This window comes from Syngnathus acus, chromosome 12 (genome assembly GCF_901709675.1).
Source record: "Syngnathus acus chromosome 12, fSynAcu1.2, whole genome shotgun sequence".
NCBI classification, from domain to species: Eukaryota; Metazoa; Chordata; class Actinopteri; order Syngnathiformes; family Syngnathidae; genus Syngnathus; species Syngnathus acus.
In genome coordinates, this window is record NC_051097.1 from 3099120 (window position 1) to 3116401 (window position 17282).

The 17282-nt window shown below is 43.5% G+C and overlaps 2 protein-coding genes and 1 long non-coding RNA gene across 9 annotated transcripts in view; 2 read left to right on the forward strand and 1 right to left on the reverse strand.

Annotated features, from left to right (window-relative positions):
* The window catches only part of shroom3 (shroom family member 3), a 54259-nt gene extending 43894 nt beyond the window's left edge, over nt 1–10365 (forward strand). For all 7 annotated transcript variants that reach the window (XM_037266039.1, XM_037266042.1, XM_037266040.1 and 4 more), the window contains 9 exons: nt 3312–3388; nt 4471–4526; nt 5536–6304; nt 6378–6537; nt 7031–7173; nt 7277–7349; nt 8074–8239; nt 8331–8452; nt 8519–10365. In XM_037266039.1, the coding sequence (XP_037121934.1) occupies nt 3312–3388; nt 4471–4526; nt 5536–6304; nt 6378–6537; nt 7031–7173; nt 7277–7349; nt 8074–8239; nt 8331–8452; nt 8519–8908 (1956 nt within the window). In that variant the 3' untranslated portion in view covers nt 8909–10365. The remainder of the gene's footprint in view (nt 1–3311; nt 3389–4470; nt 4527–5535; nt 6305–6377; nt 6538–7030; nt 7174–7276; nt 7350–8073; nt 8240–8330; nt 8453–8518) is intronic.
* A 798-nt stretch (nt 10366–11163) lies between these two features.
* LOC119131526 lies at nt 11164–12233 on the reverse strand. Its single transcript, XR_005099680.1, has 3 exons — nt 11870–12233; nt 11714–11779; nt 11164–11504 (listed from the first exon to the last, which is right to left on the reverse strand). It is a non-coding gene; the product is annotated as an uncharacterized LOC119131526 (long non-coding RNA).
* On the forward strand, nt 11737–17038 carry LOC119131521. Its single transcript, XM_037266047.1, has 5 exons — nt 11737–12985; nt 14124–14360; nt 14492–14859; nt 15650–15837; nt 16026–17038. The coding sequence occupies exons 1-5, from the start codon at nt 11791–11793 to the stop codon at nt 16474–16476; spliced, it is 2439 nt and encodes an 812-aa protein (XP_037121942.1). The 5' UTR covers nt 11737–11790; the 3' UTR covers nt 16477–17038.
* Nucleotides 17039–17282: the final 244 nt, after the last annotated feature.

Sequence of the window (17282 nt, forward strand, 5' to 3'; positions counted from 1 at the left end):
TAGATTTACTCGAAACATTAACAGAGCAGCCTATTTTGACATGAAATAGCCTGGTACGTATAGCAGCTATCGCAATAGCATTACCCATCCGCAAAGTCTCACGAGCCTCAGTTCGCAATCTCCCATGAGCCTCAGCAAAGTGTAAACAATCGCGTTTCTCAAACGATCTCCTATAAAATGATCGGAACTGACTAAAGTTCGATCTAACGCATTGGTACTACTTACCTATGTTTCCCTTCCATATCGATCCATAGATTTACTCGAAACATTAACAAAGCAGCCTATTTTGACATGAAATAGCCTGGTACGTATAGCAGCTATCGCAATAGCATTAGCCATCCGCAAAGTCTCACGAGCCTCAGCTCGCAATCTCCCATGAGCCTCAGCAAAGTGTAAACAATCGCGTTTCTCAAACGATCTCCTATAAAATGATCGGAACTGACTAAAGTTCGATCTAACGCATTGGTACTACTTACCTATGTTTCCCTTCCATATCGATCCGTAGATTTACTCGAAACATTAACAGAGCAGCCTATTTTGACATGAAATAGCCTGGTACGTATAGCAGCTATCGCAATAGCATTAGCCATCCGCAAAGTCTCACGAGCCTCAGCTCGCAATCTCCCATGAGCCTCAGCAAAGTGTAAACAATCGCGTTTCTCAAACAATCTCCTATACAATGATCGGAACTGACTAAAGTTCGATCTAACGCATTGGTACTACTTACCTATGTTTCCCTTCCATATCGATCCGTAGATTTACTCGAAACATTAACAGAGCAGCCTATTTTGACATGAAATAGCCTGGTACGTATAGCAGCTATCGCAATAGCATTAGCCATCCGCAAAGTCTCACGAGCCTCAGCTAGCAATCTCCCATGAGCCTCAGCAAAGTGTAAACAATCGCGTTTCTCAAACGATCTCCTATAAAATGATCGGAACTGACTAAAGTTCGATCTAACGCATTGGTACTACTTACCTATGTTTCCCTTCCATATCGATCCGTAGATTTACTCGAAACATTAACAGAGCAGCCTATTTTGACATGAAATAGCCTCGCGGGTACAACAGCTATTCGGTGACGCCCCCTGACTACAGTTGCCGTAATGCTGGGAAGCGATGCGACCTTGTAATTTACTAGTCGTACTAAAACGTACTGAAACATTTTGGCAGAGCACTGTGTACAACCAGTATGGATCAACAAATTCATCAGTTGATCCATATATAAGGCGCACTGGCCTATAAGGCGCACTGTCGGCTTTTGAGAAAATTTTAGGTTTTTAGGTGCGCCTTTTAGGGCGGAAAATACGGTACTTGACTCTCCATATATATATACTACATATATAGGAATAGGACTTTATTTGTATAGCAATTTCACAATGTCTTTTGTTGTAATATAACCAATTTTAATATAGAAGCTAATGTAACAGATTTTTGTTGGTGGCGGACCAGCGTGAGAATCGAACCCTGGTCCTTTTAAAGTGGACCAAAATTCAGGTCTGAAAACACCCTTAGAGATAGGACAAGAAGCTCGGTCATCCGGGAGGTACTCGAAGTCGAGCCGCTGCTCCTCCATGTTGAGAGAAGCTAGATGAGGTCGCTAGGGCATCTAATTAGGACGCCTCCTGGATGCCTAGTGAGGTGTTCTGGGCCACGACCCTGGACACATTGGAGATATTGTCTCCTGGCTGGCCTGGGAAAGCCTCGGAGAGCTGGACAAAGTCACCGGGGAGAGGGAAGTTTGGGACTCTCTGCCGAAGCTGCTGCTCCAGCAACCCAAGTGGTGGCTAATGGATAGATAGAATGGATGGTTGGAGAAGGTTGACGGACATACATTTTTCGCCATTTTACTGCCAATGGGTTTGAGTAGACAGGATTAATCACGTGACATCCGGAGCTCTATTAGCACTGAGCTTCTGTTACATACATAGTGAAACTATCTTCTGACTGGGTGAGGAAACAATGAATGTAGGTTTTATGTGGCAAATCCCTAAGAGAAGAAAATATTTATAAACGCAAGACAGGTGACGAGACAAATAATTTGACTGTCTCATCCATAATATGCCGATTAGACCTATCTGCAATTTTGCAACTTGCGAATCATGCACGTAACTAGCGCTCTCTCAGGCTTGTCAGTTTGTTCCTTTCACAATTTCATCAGCAATGACATAAACATTGACAATGATGTCATGATTAAACCCTCAAGTGCTTTTGTTACATGATGAAGGATCAAGAACTCATTTGGCTTCAGGGACATTTTGTTCTGAGTCACACAGGAAATATCTAAAATCCTCAATGTTTCCTGTATGGTGCCGGAGAGCTGGAGATGGTGGCTGGGCGCTGTTTGATGTGGCAGATAGGAAAGATAAAACTCAAGCACACACATATACATATGACATCCTTAGAGTCCTAAATGAAAGGCAGCAAAAGACTAACTTCTCTTTCATCTGTTTACCTTATCAGTGGGACCAGTGTCGCATAAACAACTTACATTTGAGGCAGACACACAGCGACACTCTTTTCACTTCAAGATTCTCCGCAGAATGATATTTTACTTTCCGTTAAATAAAAACCAATAAGCTGTATAACACTAAATTGACACTGCTACTTGCACCGATTTGTACAAGACACCCTATCCATCTCAGTCCATGTAAGGAGGCTTACATACATGCAAAAAACTATGCACTATTTTGCTTGCAGTTGTTATAGAGGCAACTGACAATATACGTTAAAAAAAAAAAAATAGTACCAGTATCTTTGTATGTATGTACAGTAAGTATTTGCATACATTTGTATGCAAAAGTAGATTGATCATTTGTATTTTCTGGAGAAAGCAGAGCCAGTGTGTGTTTGAGAGGGTATGAATGGTTGCGGGTACTATGTTATATTTCACAGATAAAAAAAAAAAGAAGTACATTTTCAATGTAATTGTGGAAAAGCATTAGAGTACTATTGTTTGTTTTTTGCATGAACACCCTAGTGAGTTACTAACATCATAACTGATTGAATGATTATGTGAGACCATTTACATTGGCCTACTTTGGATTTACAATTATCAATCATTTCCATGTCAAGTGAGATCATTTAGAAATGCTGAAACAATAAAATGTTTATAAGTAACAATGACAACACAGCTTTCAATTGTAGCCACAGATTTAATATTTTGAATTTTCATCTATTAACAATTCATCTCTAATGTGTCTGCTTGGGTTGGAGATGGTAACAGGTCCTCATTATAGGTCAGAATTGGCCTTGGCTGCATGAAAAGATCCTTAATACAATTATAATACACAAAAAATGTGTGTGTTTCAGGAATCTGCATCAGATCAAGTGAAGATGTTTGATGCCTTTGTGTCTGAGCCTGAACGCTGGACTAAAACTGAGGGCAGGTACTGTACGCATATCATCGTCCTCCATTGTCAGACTAGCCTAGTAGTTTACACATATACTGTAGCTTTGTCTCTGCCTCCATCTCATCTATTTTGTGCAGTTAGATTTCTGTGATTAATCTGATTTCGCCTCCCGCAAATTATGTAAAAATCTAACAGAATATCAGTGAGCTAAATGGTAAACGGAGTCGCTATTACTTTTATTACAAATGTATTACTCGTAAAGGGTCAGTTAAACATGAACTTGTGTTGTCCATGTGACAGAATATGATGCTAGGGTAAAAAGATTGACAGGACAGTTGAAAGACCAAAAAGGTAGAAGAAAATGGACATAAGACAATACGGGGGAGGAGAAACTTGATGCAATTCCTTGGAACGGGGAGAGCAAATGAGAATTTATAGTTGGAAAAACAAAAAACAATTAAAAAAAAAAGAAACATTAGAGTCCGAGGCTAGGGCAAGACGAAAGGAATGAGTTAAGAAAAGTGTAACGGTACGGGAAAGAGGAAGATGCGTTTTACACAGAGGAATTTAAGGAAGAACAAAAATCCCTGGCACTGACATTGAAAAAACAAACAACTTCAGTGCACTGAGATTTATTAAGCCAAAGCTATTGGATATGTTTACGCTTAAAATGTGAAGGGCAGGGGTCACTTAAGGAATTCAGTAGTGTGTGCGCGGCGTGTGGGTGTGCGTGTGTGTGTGTGCTCGTGTGCGTGCGTATTTGTGTGGCGCAAGTGTGTGTGTCTTAGTGTTTGTGTGGTTGGATGTCAGATCAGATTTGTATTGCCGTACTAAGCTCATGAATGTATTGTTTCTTTGTAAACAGAACCAAACAGGAGAATTTTGAATGACAGTGGGAAAGCTTATAGAGAAGACGAATAGTTTACAATTGCAGTCAATCAGAGATTGATGTAAACACGACAAGAACATTTAGCAGCAATGTAGCATGAATGTGGGTTTAGTCAGAGAGATGGCTACAATATTCAACTGATAAAAACATACAAAAGGAAGTCAAATGTTTGACCCATGTGACCATGCATTTGTATATTGTATTGACAATTTCCTGTTACGTTGCATAGCATTGGAGACAACAAGCCACTAGAGGGCCTCGCCTCACATGCTGGGTCTTCTCTAGGTGAGTATGCTGAACTGTTGAAATGTGTGCACTCGCAGTCCACACTTATGGGTATGTAAAAGTAGAAATAATAGTTTAAAACAATAAAGTTAAAGTAAGTGGTTTTTAGGTAAAAGTAAAAAAAGGTACAGTACAGTCTGAAATATACCTAAGTACAAGTTATGCTGACTAGCTATTTTGATAACTTCACACTAAAACTTCACAGCACATAAAATATTTTCCTTTTTTTATAAACTCATATAGTGCTTGTGGGCAAAAAATAAAAACAATGGACACATCTTTGCTGCAAGCTAAACTCTGATAGTAGAAATTGAAGATGACAATGGGTTGTTCATGAGCAAAACAAGACATCACAAAATTGCTAACGCTTTTCAAAATGCGCTTACACTCACTTGGGGTAAAAACGCACACACAGTTGAAATTGCTCTCAGTAAAATGTGGCAATTCAGAAATGAGGTGCCTCAATCACAAATGGCCGGCAGTTTATTTCACAGGGTTGCGCAACAGCTCACCACAATTCTGTTGTGTACTATTATTATTATTAGTACTATTATTATATATATATATATATATATATATATATATATATATATATTATATCATATCTCAGACTGTTTTTTTTTTTTTTTTAAATGTACTACACAGCTGTCACACTTCCTCAGACGATTGAATGTCAGAACTTGGTGGTAGGCTTGCCAAGTGCGGACTGTTTCAAGCACGCGCTTTAGACTTGGGTTATAGCATTCTAATAGTCCACCACTAGATGGCGTTGAAACATATAAATCTAGACACTGTGTCTTTAGCCAGATTGCCACATTGCATTGTGGCTGAAGGTAAAATCCTGGCAAGTGAGTACAAAGTGAGACGTTGTCAAAATCGGAAGTCGACTTTAACCCATTGTGGCGTACAGAACAGGGAGAGCCAAGAAAAATCACAGTAATACTTAATTGACCAGTGTGATGTGAACTGTGCCATCTCTTTTATCCATCTTTGTCTCCCTCCTTTCTAGGTACAGCCTTCTCCCACTCCCCTGTCCCACTGAGGGACAGACAGCAACGTCAGAGGAACAGTGAGCGTCAGCGAGCCCATAGCATGTCCTCTCTAGCAGCCTCAGTTGGTCTGCCTTGTCCCCTCTCCTCCGTGTCTGGATCTCAGGACGGAGCTGGCCCTGACTGGCAGTCTAGCAAGGGTCAAAGTCAAGCCAATCTGGATGACATCACCTTCCCGGGAAACCCCCACAACAACATTGCTGAAAGTTTTGGCGGCGCTGTCAGCCTCGACGGCCACCTTGACACCTTTGCGATGGACAAACCGGCGAGGCACAGTTTGAGTGATGCTAGCATATCACACGACACTAGTACGAATGGCATTCACGGAGAGCGAACATTTAGTTTAGAGAGAAATGGAGGGCATTATGAAGAAAACATCAAACCGGTGTCTTCAGTGACCACATCACCGCTGCTTCAATTCCAATTTGCTTCCACACCAGACAAGCACAGTGGGAATGTCGAATCACGTCCTTCCACACCCTCTCATCAGTCCCTCCTTCAGAACCTTCCCTCACCGATGAGCCTCAACAGCTCCACTGACCAAAAACAAATATCAGTAACATCCACAGGACTATTTAATGAGGACATGGATGAGGTATTCCTTCTATATCCTGCACCTCCATCACCTTCTCGTTCAATCATCGAGACGAATATCATGGGAGACTTCCCTTTGCCTCACACTCCTCCCCTTGAGTTGGACAAGAAAAACTCTTTGCAGATTGCGGGAAGGTTGGTTTTCCATGTGTTTGAAATGAAAGATGTATCAGTCGAGATCTTAAACATTCTTTCCACTCTCCGCCAGCCTTGTTGTGCCATCCTCAAGGCCACGATCGTCCACTCTCACATCCACCTCTTCTAGCAACCTACAGCTTGATGACACGCTTAACCTTGAGTACCAGCCACTGCTCAAGAGGGAAAAGACAGTGGAGGAGCTACAAGTGGAAACGCTGGCAAAGCAGCTGGTGGGTACCTGTAGTCAAGTGGTCCATCCCAAAATGGATATTGCGTATTGTTTTTTTTCTTTTTTATGTCTTTTTGATAACTTCTCATCAAGGCCATCGTATTGTTGTCATTGTAGCTATACATCAGATGACATATTGTAAAATTAATTAGTACCATTTGTAGACATAATCTTTGGTCCTCTTCTGTTAATGACAGAAACACACCTCAGAGGTCACAGAAATATCTATAATCTAACATACACACCGTGAGTTCGATTCTCACATATGACGTAAGGTGTGTGTGTGAGTGAGTGACGGTGCAAAAGTGTGAGTGAGTGAGACTTACCATGTGAGCACACACTTAACATGTGTGCTCACATGGTAAGTCCCATGTGTTGTTTTGGACTTACCATGTGACTTTTGCCCTCGTTTAACCTACAGTACATATCTATTCATTGTACTCAGCAGCCGTTGTAGTCGACGATAATTCTTCTGTTTCACTCTGTTTCCATAGCTAGTGAAGGATCGCTCTCTGACACATATCCTAGAAACATGGGAGGGTAAATCACCTGTAGACCTTGTGGAGGAGATCTTTCAAAACAGCAGACTGGATGGTAAAGTGCCTTGGCAAGCCAAGGGTAGCCCATTAAATGATAGGTATTCATTTTTCTTTAAACTTTGTTTGACCTTCAGACCTTGATCACTTTTCAATTTTTAGCTTGTTTGTGGCCATTAAATGTTTGCATTGCCCCCTGTACAGGAGTGAGAATGTTCTCAATGCAGCAGTCGATGAAAGGACTGAGATGGAGGAGAAGGACCTCAACAGCAGCAAGGTAATGAAAGAAAAGAGAAAGCATGACATACTAAGTAGCGGCCATGTTAGCAGGGGGAGACAGTCCCTGCAAATGTCATGGAAAGCATGGACCGTGAGCTTAGCATCGCCATTACATCGCATGATAGTATCCATTCATCCATCCATCCATTTTCTGTACCCGCGGGGGTTGCGGGTGTGCTGGAGCCAATCCCAGCAGTCATCGGACACCCTGAACCGGTTGCCAGCCAAAGGCAGGGCACACTGAGACTAACAACCATCCGCACTCACACCCAGGGGCAATTTGGAGTGCTCAATCAGCCAACCATTCATGTTTTTGGGATGTGGGAGGAAACCGGAGTGCCCGGAGAAAACCCACGTAGGCACGTGGAGAACATGCAAACGCCACACAGGGAGGGCCGGAGGTGGACTTGAACTTGTATCCTCCGAATCATGACGTGCTAATCAGTGCCCCGCCCTAGTGAAGAATGATAAAAGATAAGATTAAAAAAATGAAGCACACTAACATTGTGGCTCGAGCCACCGGGTGCAGTGGGTTACTGGGCATTTTTAGGCCAGAAAAAAATTAACCACCAAGTATGATGTGTTTTGATGAATAGGCCCAATGAATCCATAATAAGGATTTTCTACTGTATAATTGGCACATCAAGATGGTATGCTTTTTGTAGCTATGCTTATTCAGAAATGTGATCTTTGCCTGGTGTTTCTCCTGACCTCTCTGTTAGGTGGAGCTCTGCGAGGCTCTGAGGTGTAGTGTGGTGGCTATGCGTCAAGAAAAGGATGCTCTGTGCGAGGAGCAAAAGCGTCACCAGGCACTCGGGGCCAGCATTGGCTCTCTGGTGCACAAACTATGCAAGATAAACGAGAGGGACAAGTACAACATGTTCATTGGTACAACATTCGGGGAAAATATACCTCAAATAGCCAAGGCTCTGGCTCACTCTTTAGTAAAAGTAACCTTTTTGTTTTTTTTGTTTTGCAGGTGATCTTGAAAAAATTGTGAACCTGCTATTGTCACTGTGTAGCCGGCTATGGAGAATTGATAAATCTCTGTTTGTTTTGCAACAACAAGAGCTCACAAAGGAGGACATTTCAGAGGAGCGGGTGAGAAAACTTTGCACACTTTTTCATATTAGTCCTCAAATATTGTAAGCATTTTTGTCCCCGCAGGACTCCCTCAACCACAAACGCTCTCAGCTCCTCAGTCAAACAGAGGATGCCTGGGAACTGAAGCAAAACCTGGACCGGCGGCAGCGCGTTGTTCACGCCATCTTGCGAGGCTACCTCACTGATGCCCAGCTCCAAGACTACCTACACTTTGTTAGCACCAAACCCTCCCTACTGATTCGCCAACGGAACCTCGATGATCTCATACGTCAGCGAGAGGAGCAGCTGACGAGGCTGGCAGAGACCCTCCCGCCAGAGTTGGCGGCGGCTCGTGATTGGTCAAGAGGATCTTTCCGTGCGTCCTCGAACCCCGTTTCCTGCTCCTTTCCCTGCCCGCAGCCGATTCCTGGCCACACCCACTCTGGCAGGTCCACCACCGTGACATCGCTGTGAGGTGATGAACCAGCAACAAGCAGCTGTGCAGAAACTACGTGAAAACTTACAATTGGGGGAGTACGGATGCAAGAGTGGGCCCAGTCCCACTGAATCTATGCACGCAGGATGTCACACGTGAAGCTGCAAACACTCGTCATGTGCCTCGTTTTATTTGCGCCCGACTGAAACTTTTACAAGAGAAGTAATATCACATCTGCCTTAAGTTTTAAATTTACCCAACCGCTGCCACTCTTAGCTGTTGTTTTAAAGTTCACTAAGCGTTTAAGAAAGGTTATTGTTGAAAACTTGCAAGATCATTCGGGTTTAATGAAGGGTCGTTCTCTTCTATTCCTTCCTCCAACTTTTTTAGAAATACTTGACAAGTTTATTTAAGGCATTTGAAAGATGTAGTCATTTTTCGAGATAGGACTAGGACTGCAACGCTTGACATATGAAATGTTTATCTGAAAAGTTCTTTCATTTTCTTCCAAGAATATTCAGGATATAACAGAGAAGAATGGACTGTTACAGGAAATAACAGGAATACAGTGAGAAAACAATAAAAGGTCCTGTCCTGCAGCTTTGCCATTTAGAAGGCACCAATGGTGCTCTCAATTTAGGCAAGTTCAATTTTGCTCAAATAGAAAAGTGTGTTTGCTGGTGGCCAAAGACAAAATAATAATAACAAATTGCCACTACAATTGTTTTTTATGTCAAAGGAGGAAGAGTCCAAAGATTTGGATGGGGTGCAATGCTCAATGTTGTTTTTGATCATTTAAATTACAAAATAAGACCGTTGGAACATAATTACGTATAGATTACGGCTGTAAATTTGCCTAGTAATGCATCTTGATTTTACAACGCCTTAAACTGGATTTATGATTCCAATAGGAATCCAGAAAGGTGTCTCATTATATAACATGACTTTTTTTAATGGCTGTCAAAAAATGGAAGCTGCACATGGAAATTTTAGGCCATTTATGTATGTGTTGGTTATCCACTGGTGACAATGCACAACACACATTATAACTACTTTTTAGAGATCCAATCAGACAACCGCACGACATTGAATGTCAAATACAAATTAAACATGTTACATTCTTTATTGAGGCAGCAGTGCAGTTTTGTTTTGTTTTTTTAAATACTTTTAACAACTTGAGTACACGTTATTCATCTTGAAGTGTCTATCTAAAGACCATTGTTTATCCTCCACTGACAAATTTGACGTGTTTTCTAGTTTGGAGAGCACATTTAACATACTGTCGTTTTTTCCTAATTTCCATATATCACGCATAAAACCACATTCACAATCACATTCACTTTTTGATTTATTCATCATAGGCACAACAGATTATCCCATGTGTTTTGCTGGTTCACTTGCGGAGCTATAAAAAAAAAAAGTCAGATGATTGGAAAATGGCTCCTGATGTTTTTCTATCCTGTTTTTGTTAAATAAATATATTTTATAAATGTCATTAGGGGTAGTCTGTGATTCACTAATAGGAGTCAATACATTAACTCTACGCTGTGTCTCTGGTTAGCACGTCCGCTTCACAGTTCAGAGGGTGAGGGATCGATTCCACCTCTGGCCCTCCCTGTGTGGAGTTTGCATGTTCTCCCCGTGCCTGTGTGGGGTTTCTCCGGGCACTCCGGTTTCCTCTCACTTCCCAAAGAGGCTGATTGAGCAATCCAAATTATCCTTAGGCGTGAGTGCGAGTGCGGATGGTTGTTCGTCTAGTTCCCCCGCCTACTGCCCGATGACTGCTGGGATAGGCTTCAGCACGCCCGCAACTCCCGTGGGGACAAGCATTACAGAAGATGGAGAGAGAGAGAAAGCGGGCGAGCGAAAGTTCTGGGCCCTAGAATCCGTCACTTGTATTTACTTTAAAATGATCACAACTGGGCGGCTCGGTGGGGCACTGGGTAGCACGTCCGCCTCACAGTTAGGAGGGTGCGGGTTCGATTCCACCTCCGGCCCTCCCTGTGTGGAGTTTGCATGTTCTCCCCGGGCCCGCGTGGGTTTTCTCCGGGCACTCCGGTTTCCTCCCACATCCCAAGAACATGCTTGGTAGGCCGATTGAGCACTCCAAATTGTCCCTAGGTGTGAGTGCGAGTGCGTATGGTTGTTTGTCTCTGTGTGCCCTGCGATTGGCTGGCAACCGGTCCAGGGTGTCCCCCGCCTACTGCCCGATGACGGCTGGGATAGGCTCCAGCACGCCCGCGACCCCCGTGGGGACTAAGCGGTACAGAAAATGGATGGATGGATGATCACAACTGAGGGTGTATTCAGACCTGACTGTTTGGTCCGCTTTAAACGGACCAGGGTTCGGTTAAGAAGGCTGGTCCAGACCTTTTGTGCAGGTGTGAATACACGCAAACAAATCCTGGTGCGGATTAAAGAAACGGACCGAGACCCGGTTCGCTTCAGGTGTGAATACAAACAGCAAAAATCCGCACCAATAGCACAAATGTACAGAGAAGGAACGCAGCGGGTAGAACTCGCATGTTTTCCTCCGTTTCCGGATCCGTGCTCTTTGTGCCGCCCCGGTCAGTGCTGTCCAATGGGAGCACAGATCGTCACAAGCGTGGATGTGTAGACCACTTGCAAAACGCACTAAACAAACAAACAAAATCAAGTCCGCTTCTGGTCCGGACCAAACAAGCGGACTAAAAGACTTTTCTGGTTTGGTTAGATACACCCTTAGACTCTTTAAAATTATTCGGAATGAACCCGTCTTTAAAATGAAGAATGATCATCAAGTTTGTATGTAATGTCTCCGGTTCACCTGCAAGAATGCCGCGAGCGAAAAAAGGGTTAAATACCTGAAGTGGGCGAGGCTTCATTTCTCAACCAACTCCCGACCTTCGGAACCAACAGGGAACAAACGACTGAAACTAGAATGAACACGGATTTCACTCAAGACTCGGTTTTACATTTTCTCCAGAGCAGAGGAGGCTCGGTGAAAAATTCCGACCTACTTCAGCACTTTAGAGGCTTCCTCCGGGACCATGCGGATCAAGTTCGGAATCGCGAACTCTTCAAGAAGTTCGTCAACTCCGTGGCTACCGTCAAGCAAGAGCACGGCGTCTCTCATGTTGTTCTCAGGAAGAAATTTCGAGGTTCGGGACCAAGCGGTGTTTCTGGGACGCCCGTCCAGAGGACCGCTGAGCCGTCACCCTTGAACCCGGCTTGGAGCAAAGAAAAAGTTTTGCAGAAGTCATTGCCCTTAAAGGAGGTAGCACCCGCTCCGCCAAGAGAATCTAACTTGAAAAATGTCCTACCGGTGGCTGGTCTCATACTGAACAACAACAACCGTGTAGAAACAAATTTGAACCTGACACCGGAAGCAAGGGAGTTTAGTAGAGATGAAGCCGCTCCAGCGGTGAGTCACGATCAAATCTCAGCCAAAACACATCCGAGCCCCCAAAGTAGCGCTACGAGACAGCGCCACCCCCAAGCGACAGTAAAACGCGGAGCAATCGGCCAGCAGGTGCCACCTTCTGGAACCCCAAAAAGCAAAGAGGGGGGTCATCCCCATCATGCTCAGCAACGCCGCACCAGACACAGGCAGAGCTACAAAACTGCAGTCTCCTATGATGATGAGGAAGAGGATGATGATGAAGGGCTCAATGTGATGATGAGCACATCTGGAGAAGTTGGACCTCTCAGAGGTCACCTTGAACCCCTTGCCGAGTACAGCTCAAGCCAGGCCATTGCTTCATCATCAACAGAGTGGGTTTTTCCAAAAATTTCGGTAAAGAACATAGCTGAGGGGCAAGTGCCCCATTTGGAATCAGAGCTGCAGCCTAGAGGACCAAAGGTGGGTCCAAATGTGGTTCCTGTATCACCCATCCGGCTTACTCTGCCCGCCGAACATTCCATGCCGTCGCCAGACAGAGCTGAAGATGAGGAGAGACGTTATAGGCGTCTCTTGGAGCACGAACATGATTGGCGTCATAATGAAAGGACGTGGTTGTCGAGCAGCCACGACAGCATCTTCTCCTACCCGTCTGATGCTGGCTTCTCCAGCTGCGAGTGGGCCGCCAGAACATCAGGGTGGAACAGCAGCACTGACAAACTGCAGTTATTAGCAGGTAAGGCTGCACCTAATTTGTTTGGTGTAGTGATTCCCAGCTGCTGTGCCCATGTACCAAAGCACTTATTTTACATTAGAAAATCGCACCCACCAATCAAAGAATGTCACATGGTAAAGAAGATTGTGACCCACTGTGGAGCTTTTGAATTTTGTAGGTGTTTAACTGTCTATAGTCAGCTGGACAGTACAAACCATATTCATGAACTTGAAAGGCAAATCAATTATTTTTGGTCATCAATGAATCCGTCAACCGAAGGATTTTTAGTCCAAGGTTGGTCAGTTATTCTCAGTCTGGTACCACTAGTACAGAAACAATCAATGGATTAAGTGTTAAAAATGTATCATGTTAGTTACTTAAAACATTTTTAATACAGTACAGTGGTTGTATCTACGTTTTTGAGTACAATACTGTTGACATACATCTTTTAAATGAAAGATTTTAAGTGTTTTAATTCATCCTGATAGAGATGCAACATTTAATCAACAACTAACCAATCATCCAATTAATCTGTAATGATTTTTGATAACTAGTTAGTTGATTAGACATCATTAAATTAAAAAATATCTGAATCCTTGGCATTTCAGCCTCTCAACAGAAAATATTGTCAGATGTCTGTAGTTTTCCATTGAAGGACACAGTTTTTCTTTTCTCTAAAAGAAGACATTTGCAATCGTTTGCAACATCTCTTTTACTTTTGAAAACAATAATGAATTTCTTTGCCCATTTGGGGATGGGCCAAACCCGTAATTAGATGCTAATGAATTCATGTTTGTACATTTTCCTCACTGCTAATATAAAACAATGTCCTGTTTTTGGAAATGCTTGTGAGGAGCGCTTTTTCCTGCTGCAATAGATTTATTTTTATTTATCTGGGTGCTAGTAAGAGAACATTTTGTTACAGTTTTAGCGCTTTTAGTTGCTGCTTTGGTAAAGCTCTTAAAAAAAACTCATTTAAATTCTCCTCCTTTTGTGGCCCAATCAATATAGATTTTTGAGGCTGATGCCAATTCCAGAAAAAAATTCTGGTGACTGATTAGACGATTATTTTAAAAACGTATAGTACAATGACTACATTGTTTTAGTCCTTCAACAAAAGAAATTATTTTGAACCCCCTGCCCCCCCTTGTTTTCTCAGGTGCTTCTGCGGGTGCCTTTCAAACGCAGGAGGTCATCCAGCAAATTTCTGAAGCAAAGCAAGCATCCAAGACGCATCACACTGAACTGGAGGTCACAGCACCGTGGCATAACTCGAAGGGCAATATCCTAGACAAACGGGCATTTGTCACCCATGTGGCATCATTCCATCGCTCCTCTGACTATCTTGACCAGCAACAGTATGTGCCCAGAGGCGTTCCATGGCGTCACTCCTCAGGTAAGTTGTTGCTATTTACAGAAGTTTAAATACGGTCTGCTGTAAAGGTCCTCAAATTTCACTTGAAAAGCAAATGTCTTGAATGCGGAGTGTCTGAGTGGTGTATCATAAAAAATTGTCTGAATGTCAAGGTGATCTCTACGACGACCACGAATCAAGCGACTGCTCCGCTTCGTCACCTGCGCCACGTCCGACACTCGCCGGGCGCATCAGCGGTAGTCTGAGGGGCCGGATGTGCCGCAGCATGGGTGCCGACCTCAACGAGCTACTGCAGGAGGAGGAGGCGGCGGCGGCTGAAGGCAGAGTAGCAGGGAATGAAGCAGCGAGGCGGAAGCGCCTCCACCGGATCTCGTCCTCGCTGAGCCTCCACTACAACCTGTCATCCTCCTCGCTGTCGACTTGTTCCACACCATCTCGCTGCAACAGCCTGGCTGACTTGGCCGAGAGGACGGAAGCCAAAGAAAAGGCTGGTGCGCATCACGAAAGCCCCTGTAGGCAGGTAAGAAACTGCAAAAACTGCAACCATGTAAAAACGGCTCAGAAGAAAAAAATAATTGCAAAGGCTGAGACTACGAGCCAAAGTTGTTACATTCTTATGGGGAAATTTGTCACATGCATTCTGGTTCAAGTCACACTGTTGAGGGGATACGCTTCTTCTCAAATTCAAATTGCAATTTCAGGGCATGGCTTTGGTTACCATGACAACTGCTGGTGCAGTTAGGGTACGGAACAGAATGCATGAACTCTTGTATTACCAACTTAGAATCGCTGTACTACCAGTTGCGCAACAATTACAAAAAATGAAGGCTGCAACTAACAATTATCCTCAATAATTTTTCAATTATTTGGTAATTGTTTGATGAAACTAGTTAAAAAAATTAATGACTAATCCATCCGTTGGTTCCAAAACAGGATATCATTTCAAATGAACAGTGTAGAAAAGCCACAAACATAAATTAATAGATTCATTTCCTGTTCATGCATGTGTGTAGGGGGATTGGGTGTGTGTGCGTGTTTAAAAGCAGCACATTTTGTGGATTTATTGGAGGCTTCAAGCAGAGAACATACGTGTTTAAAAGCAGCACATTTTGTGGACTTGTTTAAAATCAGCACATCATGTCTCAGCTAATCAAGGGACAGGCATTCCCGACAAATTGGAAACGAGTGTAGTAATTTTTAGACTATGGCTGCTGAAACTGGATTTAAAGAACAATGCTGTACACTTTGTCATACGTTAAAGTTTGTTCTGTTGTCTTATTCTGCTCCCTGACATTTGTTTTTGTCTCCAGTCTTTGGTTCCACTAGAGCCCAGAGAACACGCTTGGCTGGTGAAAGGGGCGTCGGGAGCTTGGCCAGACATCTACTCGCTGTTCCGGGAGGACTGCACTCTTCTCAACAGACGAGACTTCATCTCTGGTTTCACCATACTGCACTGGATCGCCAAACACGGCGACCATCGAGTTCTCAACACGCTCTGGTACCTCTTGTGTGCAACCTTGTTATGACTCTGCTAGTGGACACACAAATGTTTACAGTGAGAACATAAAGTAAATACAATAAAACCATGTGGTGGTGCTTTAGCATGTGCCAGCTCCTGCACTTTAGTCATAATAGTAGTTTTGATTAACTAACGAAAAGCTTTCTTCCCTCTACTTGTGGTTGAAGGTATGGTGTCCAAAAGGCCGGTTTGGCGTTTGACATTAATGCCAGGTCATCATGTGGCCAAACGCCACTTCACATTGCAGCCATCCAGGGCAACAAGAACATGATTCGCCTACTGGTCAACAAATTTGACGCCGACGTGAAGCTGAGGGACACGGCCGGGAAGAGGCCCTGGCAGTACCTGAACCGGAGCGTGCCCTACGACGTCTTCCAATTGCTGGGAGGAGCGCCCACACGTAACGTCGAGAGAGGAGGGGCAAGTTCCCTCGCGGCGGAAGGTCGAGGTAAACAGAAGCCGCATCAGCGCAGACGCCATCGACACCTGTCCTTCGCCTCCCAGGGCGAGAGGCCCAGAACCATCTCGGGCACCAAGGTCAAACGGTCATCATCAATCGCAGCATTCTTAAAACATAAATCACTGGCTCGCTTTCATGGATACAAATCTGACGGCTGAGGCTCACATCAGTTTTGTTTTGTTTTGTTTTGTTCTTCAACTGCTTGACTGAACCATAAATCTGCATTTGTGTTGTTTTCACAAATCTCTTACAAAAATGGAAAGCTGTTGGAGCTTTCGTTAAGTTTTCTTGACAACTGTCTTTAGGTCTAATACTAATATGCCCTTTGTTCACACTAGTAAGGCAATTCAGTGCACTGGGAGAATGACTGAATCTTGCTAATAATGTTTTATCCGCAACTATTTGGCATTGTTGCATACTATTTGGATGACGACATTTTACCGATGAAGACAAACTACTGGTGGAGATTTCAATGCCACAGTCAAGGTTAAGAGGCCACTAGTGCATGGCACTTGCTGACTAGTAAATGTTACTAGCAAAGATTAATTGCACACTATTAGGCCAAATATGCCACTGGGAGTGGATGAAACATTCGTAGGAAGACACAGACATTCTACAAATGCACTGAATTGACTTGAATCAACTCTACTGAACAGTTTTTCTATTCTAGTCTTTGACTGGACAGAGTTCGCTGCATATTAAATGTGTTTCTCAACTGGAGCGGTTTCTTTCAATCTTCTATAAAAATGCCCAAGTTATTGCTGCATTTCTCAACCCGTAAATCCAAGGTAATGTTGGACGTGTTGGCATGGAGAAAGTGAAGGCTGCCGAAAATGTCAGCAAGGAGTGCTTGTCTGTGATTAGTTAGCACAGCAATATTATTTTAAAACGAGTTTAGTTTGGGGCAAAAAAAATATTTAGATGTTCAGCGTTGGGTCATTTACAGCCCAAACATAGGAGTGTC

Excerpts from the sequence above, each read along its gene's own strand:
- LOC119131521 (XM_037266047.1), top strand. The coding sequence starts at position 11,791 with ATGAACACGGATTTCACTCAAGACTCGGTTTTACATTTTCTCCAGAGC. Across the intron at positions 12,986-14,123 it reads CAAACTGCAGTTATTAGCAG|GTGCTTCTGCGGGTGCCTTT; the intron begins GTAAGGCTGCAC and ends TTGTTTTCTCAG. Across the intron at positions 15,838-16,025 it reads CGAGTTCTCAACACGCTCTG|GTATGGTGTCCAAAAGGCCG; the intron begins GTACCTCTTGTG and ends TTGTGGTTGAAG.